Genomic DNA, 18385 nt, shown 5'->3' on the forward strand with positions numbered 1-18385 from the left:
TTCCGATGGAACCAACGCTGAGAAAAGCACCACTGGTGCACCAACACAGAAGCCCGATGGCTATTGACGTCACGTTGCGGATCGCAATCCTATAAGGTGGGACCAACTCAAGATCAAGGGAAATTAGGATAGGGAAGTAAAGGAAAATTGATAAGGAAGAAGGGGACCCCCGAGCGCAAAGGATATCGTAGGCTAGAGTAGAAGGGATTGTCCTGTAAAAGACGGACGTCGACCAAGGCGATATCAAACTCTGGCAACTGGGGTTACCTTTACTCACTTGGGTTGGTAACTGGACTATGCTATATAGCCCGGCCGGGGCGAGTACAGTAGCTCCCGGCTCTAAATTCTAGATCTAATTTGTAAATAGAATTAAATAATTAAAATAATCGTGCGCATCGTTGCACACGTGTGTCCTCCAGCCCGGACCACAGTATCCAATTAATTTCCTTTTTTCACTTCCTTTCACCCCCCTACCCAAGACGGGTATTGCACTACACCCTTCTCAACTTTTTCGCCATGCAAAAGATGTACGCCACTCTACGCGAGATGCCTCACAGCCTCTTGTAACCCAGCCGGCTGTGACTTCGGAGAATGGAGGATGTCGAGAACGAAAATTCTGAACTTCGCGCCGAGATTGCCCAACTGAAGCAAAGGGTAAATGAATATAAGCGGATGGTCTCGGAAGCGGATCAAGACCGTGAATGCTTACAAATTCTTAACAGAGCAGCCGTATCTGACCTTAAAACTTCCAGAGCGGAGACGGTAACTCTCCGTATGCTAAATGAAAGTTTGAAAGCCTCCCAGGATATTAATATTGCTTCAAGAAGGGGTGCTCGAAGCACTAATGGTTCCGGAACCGGGAATCCGATATTTGAGATCAGCGTAGATATGACGTTTGTCGGGATTGCAGAAGGGGTTATCAGGCAGATGCTGGGATGGGCCCAGAGGGAAGTGTCTGAACTCAGACCAGAATTGATTCTTCCGGCCCGTAATTGGCGCAACTGTGCAGAGACCGGGGCTGAAATGGGTATCCCTTTTGTTGCTGGGAGCGAGGAGATGTGTATTGCTTATCCTCTACTACTTCTGGCTGGAAGGAGGGAATACTGCAATCCTTCTTTCAGGGATGAAAAAGATATTTTTTCTGGCATCGTCCGCCAAGCCCTTTCCTCTCCTCGCTGGACCTCTGTGTTCACCACGGATTGCGTGAAGAACGAGTGCGAATTTCCTTGCTGGAAGATAAGTTCATGAGAAAAAGATGAAGCAGACACTGTCGGATGCGCGGAGTAAGAAGAAGAGAGATGCTCGGGACAAGTTGTTTCGGTCCCTAGGTTACAGTATGCTTTTATCCAGAAAGAGCTCCATAACGCCCGGCTTTGAGATGGAAGAGAAGGTCCAGCAGAAGGAGGATGCCGAGAAGAAGCTCCTACAGAATGTCGAGGGACTTGAAACTCTGGACATGTCCTGGTGGCGTATAGCGACTGCAGAGGAGCTGGCATGTGAAGGCCACATCGTGACGCTTCGCCTCCAGGAACCCGTCGAGGGCGATTTATTCTTCAAGAACGCAGCCGCAGTCCAGGTAATAGAGGCATTCTTGGGTTTCGCTCCAGTCCTTGAAGACGGAATCGTTGTCCAGAGTTCCATTCTCTACTTGGCACGTCTTGATGCTTGGATAGCCACAGTGGCGAAATGTCTGGGTATCCCAGAAGGTCGAGCGGGACAGCGCCAGCGCACGTTCAACGATTATTACCACTCCTTCCTCACGCTTTCCGTCGAGCAGATTCTTGCAAAGGTCTGTGACTACGTCAGTGAAAAGTACCCTGAAGAGCTGCACCTAGACTGGAGGTCTGAGAACCCAGTGGTAAGCACTGACAGCCAAACAAGAGTGGCAACTTCTGTCTTGGAGGTTCCCTCTACGAAAAAGTACCACATCGCCATTCGTCCCGACTGGTTCAATGAAAACGTATCAGCTATCCTGGGAGACGTATTAGATTGCTACATCGCGGAAGCACCGTGTGGGGGAGGACAATTGAAGTTAATGGGACAGAGGGCACAGGAAAGGGGACCTGCGGTCGGCAGCGATGACTCACGGGAGCAAGATTGGGGGGAAGGGGCTCTCGAAAGCGGAGGAGAAGGTGTTGGAGGTGGTGATGGATTGCGTGGACGTGCATGAGATTTGGGTGGCGGAGGCGATGGTGGGGAAGGTGATTTAACGCATGCAGTCGTTTCAGCAGAGCGGGCCATAGGCGCCTGGAGAGGGGCGTCGGTGTTTTTTGTTGATACAGTAGAGTAGAACGGGCTTGAGCGGTGTGGTGCAAGGAACTATGACTCTTGTTTCACTGTGAGGCTAGCGGACGAGGCTCTAATAAGGGGCGGCGGCGGAGGCACCGAGCCGCTGTCTATCTGGGTGACACCTGTGGTGCGTGTGGGTGGTGTCCTAGGTGTGTGTGGTGTACATGGGAATCATGACATGCGGAAAATTTATTTCGTTCAGGCGCCTGCGGGCGGGGTGGCGTTTGTCAAAATGAGTGTTTGGGTAGACGAGCCGACAGACGCTTTGCGCGGGGAGACGAGCACAACACCCACTGCGCGGACGGCGGGTGCTACGACTCGCGCATGAGGAATCGGTGGAGTGTCGTGGTCCTTCGTTTCTGACTGCCTCGGTTCCTTTTCCGATGGCTCTGCACATCCCCGCTACTCCCGAGTACCCCCTTCGCACAGAGACAGCCCCTCCTCGGTCTCCTCGAGACAACCACAACGATTCTCGGCCATGCGTCAGTGCTCCACTCCGCCAGCATCGGGGAAGAAGCTCACCAATTACCCAGTCCCAAGTCAAGGCGCCGTCATAGCTCCCCTGCCACCCCCGCTCATTCCAGATTCCAACTCCGTGTAAGATTTGTTAGATGACGAACAAGAAGACGCGAGAGCGTCGTCATTTGTCATAAACAAACACGGACACAGCGATGGGTTAGGTCGCGCCCAATGAGATGCTGATGATCCACGGCCTGGTGTTGATGGTGTGCGGGCCGCTGGCGTTCCATGGAACGCCTGCAGGCGTCCGGTTTTCAGGAGAAAACACTATCGGCCATCTATGTGGGCAACGGCGGCGCCGTGGTGAGCTTCCTCCTCGCCGTAAGTATGCGCGACACGACGCTGAAAATGAAGCAGGCGGGGTACAAGGTCATGATGGCGTACGTGCATCTCGCCGTGGTGTACCCTATGCTGATTGGCGGCGCCGCCGGGCGGAGGCTGTCAAAGGCGTTGGACAACCCCGACAAGGCCAACCTCAAGCCGTACCTCGGGATGATCGTCGGGATTTCTGCGCTCACTGCAGTTGTTCTGATTCCGCTCAAGCCCAAGCGGGAGAAGGTCAAGGTAGAGGACGCCGAGCGGGAAAGCAAGACAGAGAAAGAGGGGGAGCCGGTGACGGTTGCGGAGAGCGCAGCGGGGATAACCAAGCGTAAGGCGCGGAAGGCGGCGGGAATGTGAGGCATTGGAGCTGTCGGGACGTGATGTTGGCGAGGGGCGTTGCGCGGGGGAGAGCACTGCTGTACTTCTGAGGTCTGCTGAGGTCTGCCGAGCTGTATTGGATGCTGAAGATGTCGTTGTCCTCACTGCACATGACGATGTTTTGATAAAATCTTTGCACATCCATCGTCAACGGTTGACGCGATCGTCATGCGCCGCTTTTCCTGCATTCCCATCGCCCAACCCTCTGAATTAGATTATGCCTTCTGCACCGCCCCCCCGACCATACTTTTCCTGTTCCCACCACCGCACCCCGGCCTCGTCGTCCGCTAGCGCGGCCACGAAGACTACCCCCCCTTCACTTCCTTTGCCGCGGCCACGGCCCACGCCCTCCGCGTGCAAACCAGCCTCCCCTCCCCGATCCACCCGGAGCAACCCCCCTGGGACATTCACGCCCTGCAGCTCCTCAAGAAGCTCTCCAAGCGCGACGGCACCACCAAGCTACGCGCCCTCGCGGACCTCACGGCTCACCTCGCCGCGCCGCCGCCCGCGGCCGGCCCGGGCTTTCGTCAACACCTGGGACCCCGCTTTCCGCGTTTCTGCCCGATCAGACCCGAGCCCGCCGTGGGGGCCGCCCTGCTCACTCTCATGCACCAAGTCGTGCGCTACTTCCCCCGCCCGGTCCGGCACATCTTCCCCGATGTACTCCCCGTCTGGCTGGCCGCCACGGGTGACGTCGCCCTCTCCGTCGCCCAAGTCGCCGTCCGCACGCCAGAGGACACGCTGGCCACCCCGGTGCAGCGCCACAACGTCGTCGCCCGCTACGCGGACGACCGGCGCGCCTACTGCGCGGAACTTGTCGACAGCCTCCCGCCCACCAACGACTCGCACCTCTTCCTTTCCGACGCGCGCGGCCTCACCGCTGTACTCATCTGGCTAATGTCGACGGCCCGCTCGCCGCGTGTCGTCGCACCCGTCATCGACGCCACCCCAGATCCGCTCATGCTCCTGTCGCGCGGACCGAAGCAGAAGCGTACCCGCCCCTCTGACCCGCATCCCGCCGCCGCCCTGCCGGAGGCCTACCAGCTCGCCCTGGCCGTGCTGCCGCATATACGTCACGACGTGCCCGAGGATAGCCGCCGCGTAGACCGATTCACCGCCGTGGCCTTGCTGGGCATTCGCAAGGGAGAACCCATCGCCTGGGCAAAGGACCGCAGCTGGAGAGCATCTTCGTTGATGCTGCCAATCGGATGCACAAGAAAGACAGTGTTCATGCGCTTTCATTTGTGACGACAGCGTCTGATCCCCAAGTGGGGGCATGCATGCCTCTCTCCGTGCGTTTCTGTGTCGCGGAAGTTGCTTAAAGTCTTTTGAATGATCTTTGTAAAACCTGTTCACGTAGAATCGATGGTAGATCCAGTGTAACGGTTGAAAAAATGGTTGAGCAGGGAAGTCCTGCCTCACTACGTGAACTGTGCCCATCACAAAAGACGCCTTCACGATGCCGAACCACGGCGAAACTGTCAAAATGTCCCTCCTTTGTGCGTCTTTGAGCGCAACAGGAGTGAGAGTATTATCCATGTTGTCATCCGAGGACCACCGTAGACATAGACATCAGAACACTTCGCCAACTTTGTCCTGCGGCGCAATGCAGTCCATGTACTGCACGAACATACAGCAACGTTCTCCTGTGATGTCTGGAACCGTGAGTCGCACAAGAGCAAGGACTTTCGGGATCCACAGAGTGCCTCCTTCAGTTGTGGAATCTGAAATAGTAACGCATGAGAAGAGGGACTTACGTGAGGCACCGAACGACCCGGTAGCAAATATTCTTTGCAACGTGTGTCTCCAAATAGTTTCAGAGTGCAACGTTTCGGTCTCTCTGTCGAAGTCATCCAGCGTGGGAATGTACCCCCCATCACATGCGCAGACTTAATCATGGTGAGACGAACGTGAAGGGCGTGCGCCGTAGAACCAAGTTTTGAAACTTCCTCCTCAATGAGCGTCACAAAATTGTTCGCGCCCTGGTCTCCAAGCTGAAGGAAAAGCCCATTGCATTCCTGCGGATGATTGCCCCGAAGCGGCTGCAGAAGGCTTTCATGAGGTTGTCCCTCTACATCTTTTACGAACGGTGCGGCTGCCTCGCAAGTCGTCTTGAAATCTAATAGATTGAGACGACGCCCATCCCGGACCAAATTAGCACCGTCTTCTGGTCGGAGAGTCCTCGTTTGTGCAGAGCGGGCTGACGACTGGTCAAGGCTCACACGTGCTAATTCTATATTTCTGTTTTCTTTTATGCATCTGAAAGTTTCTTCCATAGCAGTTCCTTTTCTTCTTGATGTCTGGCAGTAGCTCTGTTTAAATAAAAGATGAGAATGCTCGAAAACACCAGAATCGCAGTGCTGCAAGCCCCATGGCACGTATATCAGAACCGAGGTGATCAAGAAGATGGAATTTGAATGTCTTCAAGCCGGAGACGTGGTGCTCCGCAAATATATGCCTAGTAAATTCTTTGAACGTAGAAACTGCAAGTTCTAACCGTTCTGTTTCTCTCTCCTTCCATTCTGGGAAGAGGGTGTACCTCATTGCCCAGTGCAGGGTGTCTGAGTACTGGGTAAAGATGGACGTAACGGAAGCAGATTGTGCTTCATCACAGCACCGGTGTATGAAAGCTCCGATGAAAGGGAACACCATGTCAAGGACACGGTAGTCTTTTGCTTCCAGCATACCTCGAAGTCCCTCTGCTGTGTAATTCCGTTCAGGTATTGTCGTTTGTCTCCTTTCGAAAAGTCCACATGGAGACCAGGCGCGTAGTAGTTGCGTTCGATGCCGGCAAGAATGGCATTAGCGCCTGCAAGAATCGATTTGGGCGCTGTCTTCAAAGCTTCTTGGTCTTCCCGATATCGTACCCTTCGTCGTTATGAGTTGCTCAGAGTTAAAGCGGTGTGCCGCGCTTATCTTCATGAGTTTGGAAATGCCGAGAATTAGGTTATGCAGTGGCTCGAATGAGAAGATGGAGTACATATCGATTGGCGCGCCTTTCGGAAGAAGCGAGCTGGATTCCAAGAAGGAAGGCACCTTGTAGAGGGATAAACGTGCGATAACATACTTGGATTCGAGTCGGGCTTCGCGAGACCTTCTCGGTCTGTTCCCTGACGCATGTTGTACTTCCGCCTCTCTGAGACCGGCTGACAGCTCTCGTGCGTAAGTCGTGTCCTGTACCTTGCGGACAGGGTACGTTCTCGTCGAGGCGAGTTCTCCGCAAGGTACATAGCACCGATGAAAAGGAAGTTTGGTGATGGTTCTAGAAAGGACTGCACTCATGTCGTTGCCTTCATTGAGGTCAGAACAGTAGTTGTAAAGGATTGGATTACATGTGAGAGTGGTGCCATTGCTGTCTTTGCAAAGAAAGCCGGTTTGGGTAACATCACAGAGGGGAGCAAGCATATGTTTCATAGCTTTATGCAAAACGCTCGTTCGATGAGCACGACTACCTAAGCTGGAATTAAGAGGCATTTCATCTAGGGTGGAGTCCTTCGTGCAGGGGCTGACGTCGACAGGGAGGAGCCCAACGATGGTGCTCCCAGCATTGATGCAACGGTATCGGAAGCGAGCAGAGAAGTTAAGCAGAGTGATGTGGACAGGATAGGCAACAACGGCTGAGGTCTTCAGAGTGGTGGAGCTCTTGTATGTATAAAGCTGGATGAAACCAGCGAAAGACTGGGGCCCCGTGGTGGGAGTGTCATTCTGCACAATTTAGTCGCGAACGGATCCCATTACGGCTTCTCGGACGAATTGGTGCACAGCACGAGCAGTCGCGTTTCCAGAGGGTGAGCGAATACCTCGTTGCCGTCGGCGTCCTTTTTCGTTACGGGAGAGTACAAAGTATTTTTTGTGTTAGCCAAGGACAGTTGCTTCTGAAGGAGCTCCATAGGGTCCCGAATGTAGACAGTACTTGAGCACGTACCTGCATCGTCGATTATGTTCACGGTGAAGAACCCATTGTGAGCAAGCTGCTCATCAACGAGTGAGGTCGTAAGGGTTCGATAGTCGTTTTTAGTGCATATAGAGCTGTCAAATTTCGAGATAGAGAACGCCGGTTCTTTGAGTATGGAGATTACTTCATTGATGGCGGAGGCACCGACTTTGCGCCCCAGCTCTGTGAAGGAGACGGCGAGGGCCCGTATCAGAAAGTTTATCCGTGCCTCTGTCGCCGACAGCACAACCTCGTTCCGGTCCACCGCCGAGCCCAGCGGGCTCTGCGGCGGGGTACTGGCACGCATTGATGCTTGGCGTCCAAAGGGGGCGGTGTGCCACGGCTCCTCGACATTGCTAAATGCGCCGTTGTCTTGATGCTTCGATGAGGTGTTGGCAGTAGGTGGAACAGGGAGTAGGAGGCGGAGGTGGTGTAAAGACAGCGCGGGAACTTGCACTCCGGAAGAGAAAGAGCCATTGTTGAGTGTGATGGAGGTGTTTGTGGAGAGCAACGAGGGAGGGAGGAGGAATGACCCGGTGAGGTACTATAACAAGCGGGGCTCCTCTTAAGGGAGAAGCAAGCAGAAGTCTGCGACATATGATGAAAAAGACCGAATATGAGTGCAGAGAGTTGATACTACATCAGTAAAGAGGTGATTCCGGATGGCCCAGGTTGCCATTGCTTAAATTTGGGTTCCATTTTTTGAAAAAAGGCGTAAAGAAAGAAATTTCGGCCCGTGTTTCGTGGGTTCGTTGGTGTCAAGGACGGTGAGGATGAGAAAGATCTCGTTGGCTGAGGCTTCGAAACGCGATCTTTCCTCCGCCCCGCACTCTGCGCCCCGCCCCGAACCCCCGCTCCCGCGCCCGCCCAAGGAGCGCAGCCCCAAGTCCACACGCGTGTCGGAGATCGTCTTGCCGCCCGTCGAACGCCTCTCGGATAGGGCCTCGCCGAGATCCGGCGCTAACAATAATTTGAGCAATGAGCACCCGTACGAATTTGGAGGGATTTCTATGCAGTATTTCCTCAACCTGCAAGAAGTCCTTGGGTTTCGATGTATTTCTGTTGATACAGACAACGGAGGCGATGAAGGTGTGCCGTTCAATTCCATCGTAGAGAAAATGGACGGATGTGCAACTGATGAGGGAACGATGCGAAAAGATCCAGATTGCAATTGGGACATGGCCGTTAGGGGCTGGCTGCAAAGTGATGCTGGCCTCGGCATGGTTGTTGACTTTCTTCCACCATTCCTTATTGATGGAATAGGAATCGCAACACACATAGACGAGACTTCTGTGGCCTCTGCCGGTGCTTCGTTTCTCACAGCTTTCTCGTTGGCAGTGTAGGGACTTGTGGTGATGCTCGCAGAGGTGTTTACGTTTCTTAAAATTCTTGACAGACGCTTTGTTCCTCCCGACGATTCATACACGCTGCTTCCGGCATCCGAATCTCGAGTTTGAAGAATTTGACAGTATTTCCTCAGGAGTCGTGTTCCTCACCGGCTGAGAAAAGCACTTCGGAGAACTCGTAAGTATTACAAGTGATGTACAGAGGTTTTTTGTGTTCTTGCACTAACCCACCGCTACGATGTTACACGTAAACGTAATGATCGTTGCTAATAACAGTCAGTCCAATGGTTGGCGTTGGCAATTCAGACCCTGCTAACGAAAAGAAATCTTTGCGGCAATAGTTTTTGAATTTGCGCATAGCTTGTTGCAGCCTTTTCATAATTTTGGCTTTGAATCATCGATGAGGTAAGTGGCTTTCCAGCTAACGGCAACACGAAAAGATGAAGCCAAAACAAGCACACACACGGTTGATGTACCAAAGCCGACTAACATAATGCAAAGATCGCGACATTTGTCGTGCAAAACAGAGCTACACTTGGTCAGGGCAAAATCGAAGCCAAGTACCGAACGTTGTAAGACCTTCAAAACTGTCATGTAGAACCGTGTTCTGTGTGCATGCCGAGAGGAGGTGCGATGCAAACGTTTTGGGACACAGTAGTTGCGTCACAGTACGTTTTGCCTTTTCACTATCATGACTATGCGTTCAACCGACAAAGCGCAGTGACAGTAACTAAAAAAATAACAGCTCTTGTCACAAAGAATACAATGACGGGCCAACCTTCGTTGACTCGTACAAAGAGCGAGCAAAAAAACTGTCCGAGAAGACGTGCACGTTTATGATGACGGCGATATCATCAGGAACGAGCCGGTTTCAGGGTCGGTGTCGGTACTGTGTGGTGAGGGCAATGAAGAGCGGGCCCCGTATCCGGACGGGGGCCTCATTCCTACTACCGCGTGGGTCAAACCTGACCGAGGCAATGGCGCGAGCAACGCTGAACATGACAATGGCAGGCATGATTCCCAGTGCTGAACATTTCATGAAGGCCAATTGTCCGAATAGCAGGCAGGCGAGCCTCACTTTGAAGCAATTTTTTGTTCTTCATCTTTGTATTCGGGGCGTGTTTCGTCCTGTTTCTGGAAATGATGCGTTGGATGTGTGTGGAATGAGTATGGTAGCCACGTAGCAGTCTTCAGATTCTCCCTAGAGAAGCCTGTCTAAGCCGTGCTCTTGAACGGCCAGTGTGGGGACCGCAGATGTCGGTGCTGGATGGAGACATTGGAGCAAAGTGAATCTATGCGTGAGTCATCGTCCCTGCCTGCAGAAGCAGAACAACAAGGACAAGGAAGACGTATGAGCCGAACAATTGGATGGGTTGCGAGAGTTGGGATTTGTTTTGGAAAGATGCTGCGACTCAAGCTGCATACTATGTTTGAGGCTCAAACGAGAGACATTTGTTAAGCGGGTCGGATGATGGAAGTATTCAAGCATGGGGTATGAGGTCTGGGTTGCAGCTCTGGCGGACAATGACGGAGCACACGGGTGGGGTAAGTAGCGTTGCGATATGCGAGGATGGAGGGCGTGTGTTATCATTGTCAGACGAGAAGAAGGTGCCACCTAGGAACGTGAAGACAGGGTCGCAAGTGGGCCAAAGTATGACTAGACACAAAGACAGAGTGACGTGCTTTGCAATGAGCAAGGACGGGAAGCTGGCAGTATCAAGGTCACGGGACGAGACGATGCGGTGCTGGGATCTTGAGACGCAGTCACAAAATGACAACCCAATGGCCGGACTTTTGGGTAGAGTGTGCAGCGTTGCGATGAGCGGGGAAGGGACCCGAGCTTTATCAGGATCAACCATATGCGCTGGACGGTTGAAAGGAGGGACGGCGGGCCCGAGGGGTGTTGATGGGAGATGGCTGGCAAGTGTTTGGGTGAGAGCGGCGACCGGGGTGTAGGAGAAATTGCTTTGTCTGGAGGCAATGCGAGGGTCGGACATGATCTGATGGGAGAACGGAGAATGGGGAAGCGTGGGGCCAATAATTCTAGTTCGCGTTCAGTACAACTGGACTCGGATATTCAAGATGTCTAGTTCGTGTGAAGTCCAACTGGATATGGACATCCATCACTTCTAGTTCGGATGTGGTACAACTGGACTCGGACATTCACTTGGTCTAGTTCATGTCTAGTCAAACTAGACGTGGAAAATCACTATGTAAGTGTAAGTGAATGTCCGGGTCTAGTCCGACATTCACGTGACATTCAAACGTCTAGTTTTTCAGGAAAATATACTAGACCCCGAACTAGATTTTTGGAATGCCGCATTCATTTCCCAAGAGACAGACGATGGTCTTCTGCTGCGTGATGTGACGGTGCAGTGTGGATAATGATACTTTTTGGGTCACAGCAGCTGCTCTCATGGACTTGCCATCTTTCAAGACGAGGCTGATTGCATTTTAAGCTTTTTCTGATACTTTTTGGCTACAGCCATGCTATGGCAAAACGTAACGACGGTACTGGAATGAGAGTAAGGCACTGGGAGAGATCTTGCGACTCGCGAGTCAAAGGCGTGGGATGAGGTGGGGGGAGATACGATGGTGAAGGGAAGGCGGAATTTCCTTACGGAGTTCGAAATTTTACAGGCTGCACGAATACGGTACTCGTTTGTCCACGTAAATGTCCCCTGCGAGTACTACATGGAGGTTTATGTTTAAATATTATGAGCCAGTTGGTCAATACTTGCATCAGAGCAATGCTAACTTCGCAGTGTGTCAGGAAAAATGGGCGATTCAGGCAAACGGTCAAGAATTTTGAGCGTTCTGCTATTACAACCCCTGTCCCAAAATTGGCGCCCCTCTCCTTAGTGCAATAATGGGCTGTACAGGGGTGGTGGAACAAATGGAAATTAATAAGGTATGAAAAATAGTCTGGGTTGTGGGACACACGCGTGTATATTTGCACAGTTTTAGTTTTTAATTATTTTATGTTATTTAGATAATTAATTATCATTAATTTGGCTGACATTAGATTAAATTTAGAATGTAGCACCGCGAGCTACTGAAGTGGCTCCGGCAGGGCGATATATACTCAAGCTCATTGATCACCAAGTCAGTAAAACGTATCCGAGTTGCTGGGAGTTGTATTTCGCCTTCGTCGAAGACCGCACCAACCTAGCGAAGCGCTTCCCTTGTGCGTCGCCAACGTTCTCCTTCTGCATTCGGGTTCCCTTTTTTCATTTTGCCTTATTTCTCTATCTTTTTCTATCTCTAATTCCATCTATTTCCCTTATCCAGTGTTGGTACCATCGGTATTGGTTGCGACCGAACCGGTGTTGGTGTCCGTTCCATCGGGATACACGTTGACGTAGCGCTGCTGCTTTGTTCTCATTCCGACGGAGACTGGTGCGATGAATTCTCCGTCGAGGGGCTTATCGTGTGTATAAGTCAGTGTTTGTACCATCGATATTGGTTGCGACCGAGCTGGTGAAGGTGTTTCGAGCCATCGGGCGGAACGTTGGTAGAGCGATGCTACGTTGATCTCATCCCGTCGGGCTGCGTTGCGACTCCACTGTCGAAGACCTTGTCGCGATTCAAGGTGTCGAAGACGTTCAACGAGAATTGGCCTTACAACCCAGTGGAACTGGCATTCCTACGTACACATCCCACTCCACACTCGTCGAGCGACTATATTCGCAAGTCTCTACCTTATCGATCCCGGGCTGGATATTTTCTCGTTGCTCCCCGCTTTCAGGGATCTGAGATACCACGGGTCGCAAGACCGTTTAAAGATAGAGGGGAGAGTCGGACGCTCCGTAGCGCTGTGCTGTCGGCAGTTGTTGGTTTTGTTGTTTTTGTTTTTGTTGGACCATCGGACCTCGGTCTGTGCCTGACAGGCGCATTGCACAACACCCGCGTAAGGTCTTATCAGTATTTTTCTGAGGATATCCACCTAGCTCCCTTTTACTTTCTTATGGTCTTATTTTGTCCTCTTTGATACGCTGAAAAAGCAGCCCACACTCGAGGACGCAACTACCTTCTGCGGACAGGTTTCTCACGTGTACACGTGATACACATGCGGAGCAATTGCTTAACTTCTGTTTTGGTTTTCGTCCTGGGGGTTTTCTTAGTGGTTTGCCCTGTGTTGTGTCCTGGACAGTACCCAATAAAAACCTCCCGATACCACTCACATTTGCGGCAGGCTGGCATTACGGAATCAATCTTACAGCGCCACGAGGCATCCGCGATAGACATCCCGATCCTTATCTAGACTCGTGAGCGCAGGGCGTTACACCCTGTATAAAGTATTTTTCTGAGTGCCAGTCGACTATAGAGGTAGTCGGCTTGGCCAGTAGATGTCTGCGTACGTCCAGAGGGCATGAAATTCGGTTCTAGTGTCTAGGTGACAAATGGCCTCATATGAGGTCAATTGACCTCATATGAGGCCAGTTTTTAGGCGGGCTTTTGCAATTCGAATAATTGTAGAAATTTATCGCTACTGTAGTGAAAAGCTTACGATTAGAGTATTAAACGTTGGCAAACCAGAAAACATTCAATTCCGTATCTCAGTCTTCCCTAATCAACACTTTCGTCTTCCTCTTCCCAAAATTTCTTCAAAATGGTGAGCGTCAATGATCCTCGAATTATTGCAGGTAACCGCGTCCACACTCGTGCAAGACTGCTCACAGCTCAGAGTAAATGTCGTCGCATGTATGGAGCCTCCTGGAAGATCAAGTTGGTCACGGGAACTGTCATTAGCATGAAAACTGACAAAGTGAAGGGTCGCAGTGTCACTTCAGTCAGGGCTAAATGGGAATTATCAGATGGCGTCAAGGAAGTCACGCTTCGCATAGCTAACATCAAGGCTGGTGAAGTGATGGACCTGATCGATGACGGTCCTGAAGATCATATCCAGCAAGAAACTGAGCATTATGCGCAACCGGAGCCTACAGAGGACCGCGTGACGCCACTGGAAGGAGCACTCAGCCCGAGTACGAGAATCTCCGAGAGTGACGAAATGGATTCCCAAGATGGCCTCATGAATGTCCACGGCCGGGCCTGGAAGCGTGAGGAAGTCACGATGCATTTAAATGGTATGATACCGCCGAGAAGATGGAAGGTGATTGGACCGATTGATGAGATTATATCCCGTGGTCACAGTCCATCTCAAATGCATCCCATGGACTACTTCATGTGGATGTTCGCACAGGAGCACTTGGCATTAATGGTTTCCTACACCAACGATGCAATGGAATCAAGGGGACTTCGCTTGACTACAAGAGGTGAAATTTTGAAGTTTTTCGGGGTGCTAATCCTTATGACTCGGATCGAATTCAGCACCAGAAGGTCTCTTTGGAGCTCACAGGAAACCAGCAAATATCTCCCGCAACCTCAATTCGGAAACATCATCTCCCGCAGAAGATTCGAGGAGCTTCGTCAGAATGTCACGTTCAGCTTTCCAGCTGACTCAAATGACAGATGGGGTATGATCAGGGACTTCATGGTCGCAATCAATGATCACAGAGCATCACATGTCATTCCATCACAGACTATCTGCGTTGATGAGAGTATGTCACGCTGGTATGGACTTGGAGGAGATTGGATTGAAACCGGTCTTCCTCATTATGTGGCCATGGACCGAAAACCCGAGAATGGCTGTGAGTTGAAGACTGCTGCATGTGGAAAAAGTGGAATCATAATACGAATTGAGAACGTCGTCTCAGCTGAGGAGACTTCTTTAAAGGATTTTGAAAGTGACCACTTACACGGAACCGCAGTGACTTTGAGGTTGTTACAGCCATGGTTTCACACCAATCGTGTTGTCTGCGCGGATTCGTACTTTGCTTCTGTCCACACGGCTGAATCACTTTATGAGAAAGGTCTTAGATTCACAGGTGTAGTGAAGACATCTACCAAGAAATATCCGATGAAATATCTATCTCATCTGGAGATTGCTGAAAAGGGAGAGCACGTCACACTAGTTTCGAAGCCGGTGGCCGGGCCTCATCTCATGGCAGTGATGTGGGTGGACCGAGACCGCAGATACTTTATTAGTTCTGTCGGAACATCCAACGAAGGAACTCCAATCTACCGCGAGAGATGGCGTACACGTCATGGCGTGACAAGAAAAGAGGAATTGTCTATCCGTATTCCCTCAGTCTGTGAGCAGTATTATGAAACTTGCTCTCAGATTGACCGCCACAACAGATCTCGTCAGGATGATCTCGGCTTGGAAAAGAAGTTCGAAGTCAAGGAGTGGTCTATGCGTGTCAACACTTCTTTATTGGCCATTTGCATTGTGGATGCATGGAAACTGTATGCAGGTGCAAAAGGAGATGGTTCTAAGATGTCTCCAAATCAGTTTTATTGTGAGCTTGCTGACCAGTTGATTGATAACAAGTATGATCGTATATCGTTACGTCAGCGAGAATCAGACAGTGCTGTTGAAGATGAAGATGTTGGGTTTGGCAGTGGAATTGGTACTCACCTAACTCCAACCACTCGCAAGCGTAAAATCGCATCCGGCGAGGAGACTTGTGCTCTTTATCAATCCAGATGCAATATTTGCAAAGGTACAAAAAAGTCAAAGTTTATTTGCTCAGCCTGCAAAGCATATTTTGACAAAGAAGTATACCTTTGTCATCACCAGACTGGGCGTGACTGTTTTAAGCAACACGTCGACGAACGTCACGATCTTACTTTCAAAGGTAAGTACTATTAGTGCTTAAAGCGTTCTAGGCCTTTAAAACTGACTAAATGGGTCAGCATTTGAGTAAAATAGAGCAAAAAGAGATAAAAACCTCCTTTTGCCCCCTATGGTTCTATCCTGCGTCTAAAGACTTGCTTGGAAGACCTGCAGCCGTGTCGGAATGCCCCTTTATGAGATGTCACCGTATTCAATCTCATGTTCGAGTGGGCGCTATAAAGCGTCCTGGGCTGCAGGTCACGAACAAGAACCATCGAGATCCCCGACGGGATTTTTCGACCACTAAAGTGCTCAGCGAGGAGTTGAACCCCGGCCTCTAAGACTCAGCGATCCTTGCAGACCACTGAGCTGGCTTGTCAGTTACTAACTAGTCGTTTATAGTTGTCTTTATAGTCGTTCAAAGTTCTACTTCGTAAAAATTGTGCTCCTTTTGTTCTATACTTGCGAAAATCTTAAATTTTGTTTAAATTTTACTGTAGAGCATTTGACCTCATATGAGGTCAAGGGTGACCTCATATGAGGCAAATTGCCGGTCGTCTAGACACTAGCCCTGGCGTGACGAGTACTTGGTCATCCTTCTACTCGTTTATAGACGCGGATCTTCCCCGCGGCTGCGAATTTAGGCCTCTTCTTATTTAGGAAGGACGCATGTGACTTAGGATAGAGAAAAGTGTGAAACCGTTTTTATCGAAAGAGACAGTAAAAAGAAGTCCTTAAACCTCGCTTTTCCTTATGAGGTGCCTAAAATGACAAGGCTTAGTAGAATATTGGGGATTTCTATACCATGGGTAATTGTGCGATTGTGAAAATCAGAGGACTGGCAAACTTGTTGACTCGTTACCGCTTTCTTCTCTTTTGTTGAAATGCTGTCTGTTTATTTTCTTGAAGTTGCTGCCCGAGATCCAATTTATACTACTGTGCATCTGCAGATGTGGCCTCAGTGCGTTCTAGATCATGTGCAGTAGACGGCCTCAATTCTGCCGAATTGAGGAAATCAATACAGTAGCTTGTTGGATAGGGCCATTGACTACGAATCCGATAACACCGAATTCAATCTAGCTAGCTGTCACTACAGAACAGTGCTAACGTATTACGTGATCCTCTCGTAGAATCATAGAGGAAGAGTGAATGTGTAGAGCTGTTATCGGCAATTGCCACAATTACACAACAATTGCAAAATCTATTAGGTTAGCACTGTTATAAAGAAATACACGGCAAAATCTCCTTAGCGCAAAAAATTGTTTCGAAGTTGAGTGAGCGAAGACTTAGCATTTTCAACTGCTGATAAACTTGATCTGATCAAATTGACGCTTTCAATATAGATTGTGGCGAAAATGTGCTTGATTTGTTGAGATAACCGGCAGTACCGGGGCAACCTTGCCGTATGAATTTGCCAAAAAGAAAAAACTGATATTTATTGTAGACCTGTAGTTGAAATCCTCCGTGTTGTTCTGTTGTATTTTTCTTTAACTATGAGCCGGTTCGATGCGCCTTTTATACTCTCTACCGTCTTCGGTCTGGCTCGGGAATGCGGGAGTTATTACGACAGTGTGCGCTTGCCGGTTGCGAAGGCGCAAAGGTTGGTGAGAGTTGTGAGGCTCGATGCCTCCGATTTACGGAAGGGGCACAGATTGGTGTCTTAAGTACACCAATTCCGTCCCAAAAAGGGGTCGAACAAAACCTACCTAAAATGGTATGCTACCTAAGCATGTATGATGCTGGCCTGGGTGGGTGAGTGTGTACCGAAGTGAATGGGTTCCATTCACTACACTCCCCTTCTTCAAAGACCAAGTTCCTGTTTCGCTTTCTGCGCGAGGTGCGGTGGAGTGCTCGAGCGACGTAAAAGTTTCTGAAGCATCTGGGGGACGTCGTTGTAGATTTGCGTTAACGGTTCCAAGGTGTCGTCAGCCTTATCTAGACCTTTCCAACGGACCTGGACCAGTAGCGTGTCTTGGTCCTCGACTAACTTAAGAAGTCGTTGAACGATCATGCCGGTTTCCGAGGAGATAACGTGAGACATTATGGCTTCGGTGTCCAGCGAAGCGTCGTGATAGAATTTAAGTCTAGATCCATGCACGTCTTGAAGAGAACCGGTGCGAAGGTCTTCGACTTGATACACGTAATCGGACAATGCCTGGACAAGGCGACGTGGTCCTCGCCAGCGTAGGGCGAGTTTTTCTCCAGCTGTGAAATGTTCTCTGGCAACCAGAACAAAGTCACCTTTCTCGAAACTGGGCAATGTTCCTTTTGAAGCTCTTTCTCTTGACTTCTGCCTGTTATGCTGCAACGTATTGTGGACGAAAGGGTGCAAGTCCGCCATTTGACGTTGCGGATCGGTCATGTTTGTGCACTGTTCAAGATTTGCTTCGCGTACAGTAACCGATTTAGCTGTAGCCGTCCTGAGAAATGTGGATATGGGTGGGGTGGGTTTCATTCCGAGGAAGGCCGTGATGGGTGCGATGTTTCCGCGATGTGGGGAAGGCGTGTTGTTGAGGATGCTTTGAATGACTGGGAGAAGATCTGGCCATTCCTTGAAATCCATTTGGTACTCGGACGTGAGGGCACGAAAGGTCCGTATGAGTTCTTTGCCAAGACGCTCTACTGCACCGTTGCTCCAGGGCGTGTACGGTAAAGTAAAATGATGCGGCACACGAAGACTCTTCGTGATTGTTCGGACGGTCTCGTTTCGGAAGTGTGTCGGTCCGTCGGACATGAGACCATGCGGGACATTAAACGCGGCGCACCAATCGACGATCGAGAGCGCTGCGTTGTCGGCGGTTGTGTCCGGTGTGGTGAAGAACCACTTGTAGTCAGAGTGATCGTCTCGCATCATTAGCACGTATTTCAATCCTGCATGGCTCGGTCCTATTTCGATATAGTCGAATTGCAAAAGGTCGT

General features: G+C 50.5%; 2 protein-coding genes across 2 annotated transcripts; one reads left to right on the forward strand and one right to left on the reverse strand.

The window, feature by feature from the left end:
- Positions 1-3249: 3249 nt before the first annotated feature.
- CHC_T00006558001 (hypothetical protein) lies at positions 3250-3648 on the reverse strand. Its single transcript, XM_005719259.1, has one exon. The coding sequence runs from the start codon at positions 3646-3648 to the stop codon at positions 3250-3252; it is 399 nt and encodes a 132-aa protein (XP_005719316.1).
- An 819-nt stretch (positions 3649-4467) lies between these two features.
- On the forward strand, positions 4468-4755 carry CHC_T00006559001 (hypothetical protein). The gene has a single exon (XM_005719260.1). The coding sequence runs from the start codon at positions 4468-4470 to the stop codon at positions 4753-4755; it is 288 nt and encodes a 95-aa protein (XP_005719317.1).
- The last annotated feature ends 13630 nt before the right edge of the window (positions 4756-18385 follow it).

This window comes from Chondrus crispus, genomic scaffold (genome assembly GCF_000350225.1).
Source record: "Chondrus crispus Stackhouse genomic scaffold, scaffold_46, whole genome shotgun sequence".
Lineage (NCBI taxonomy): Eukaryota > Rhodophyta > Florideophyceae > Gigartinales > Gigartinaceae > Chondrus > Chondrus crispus.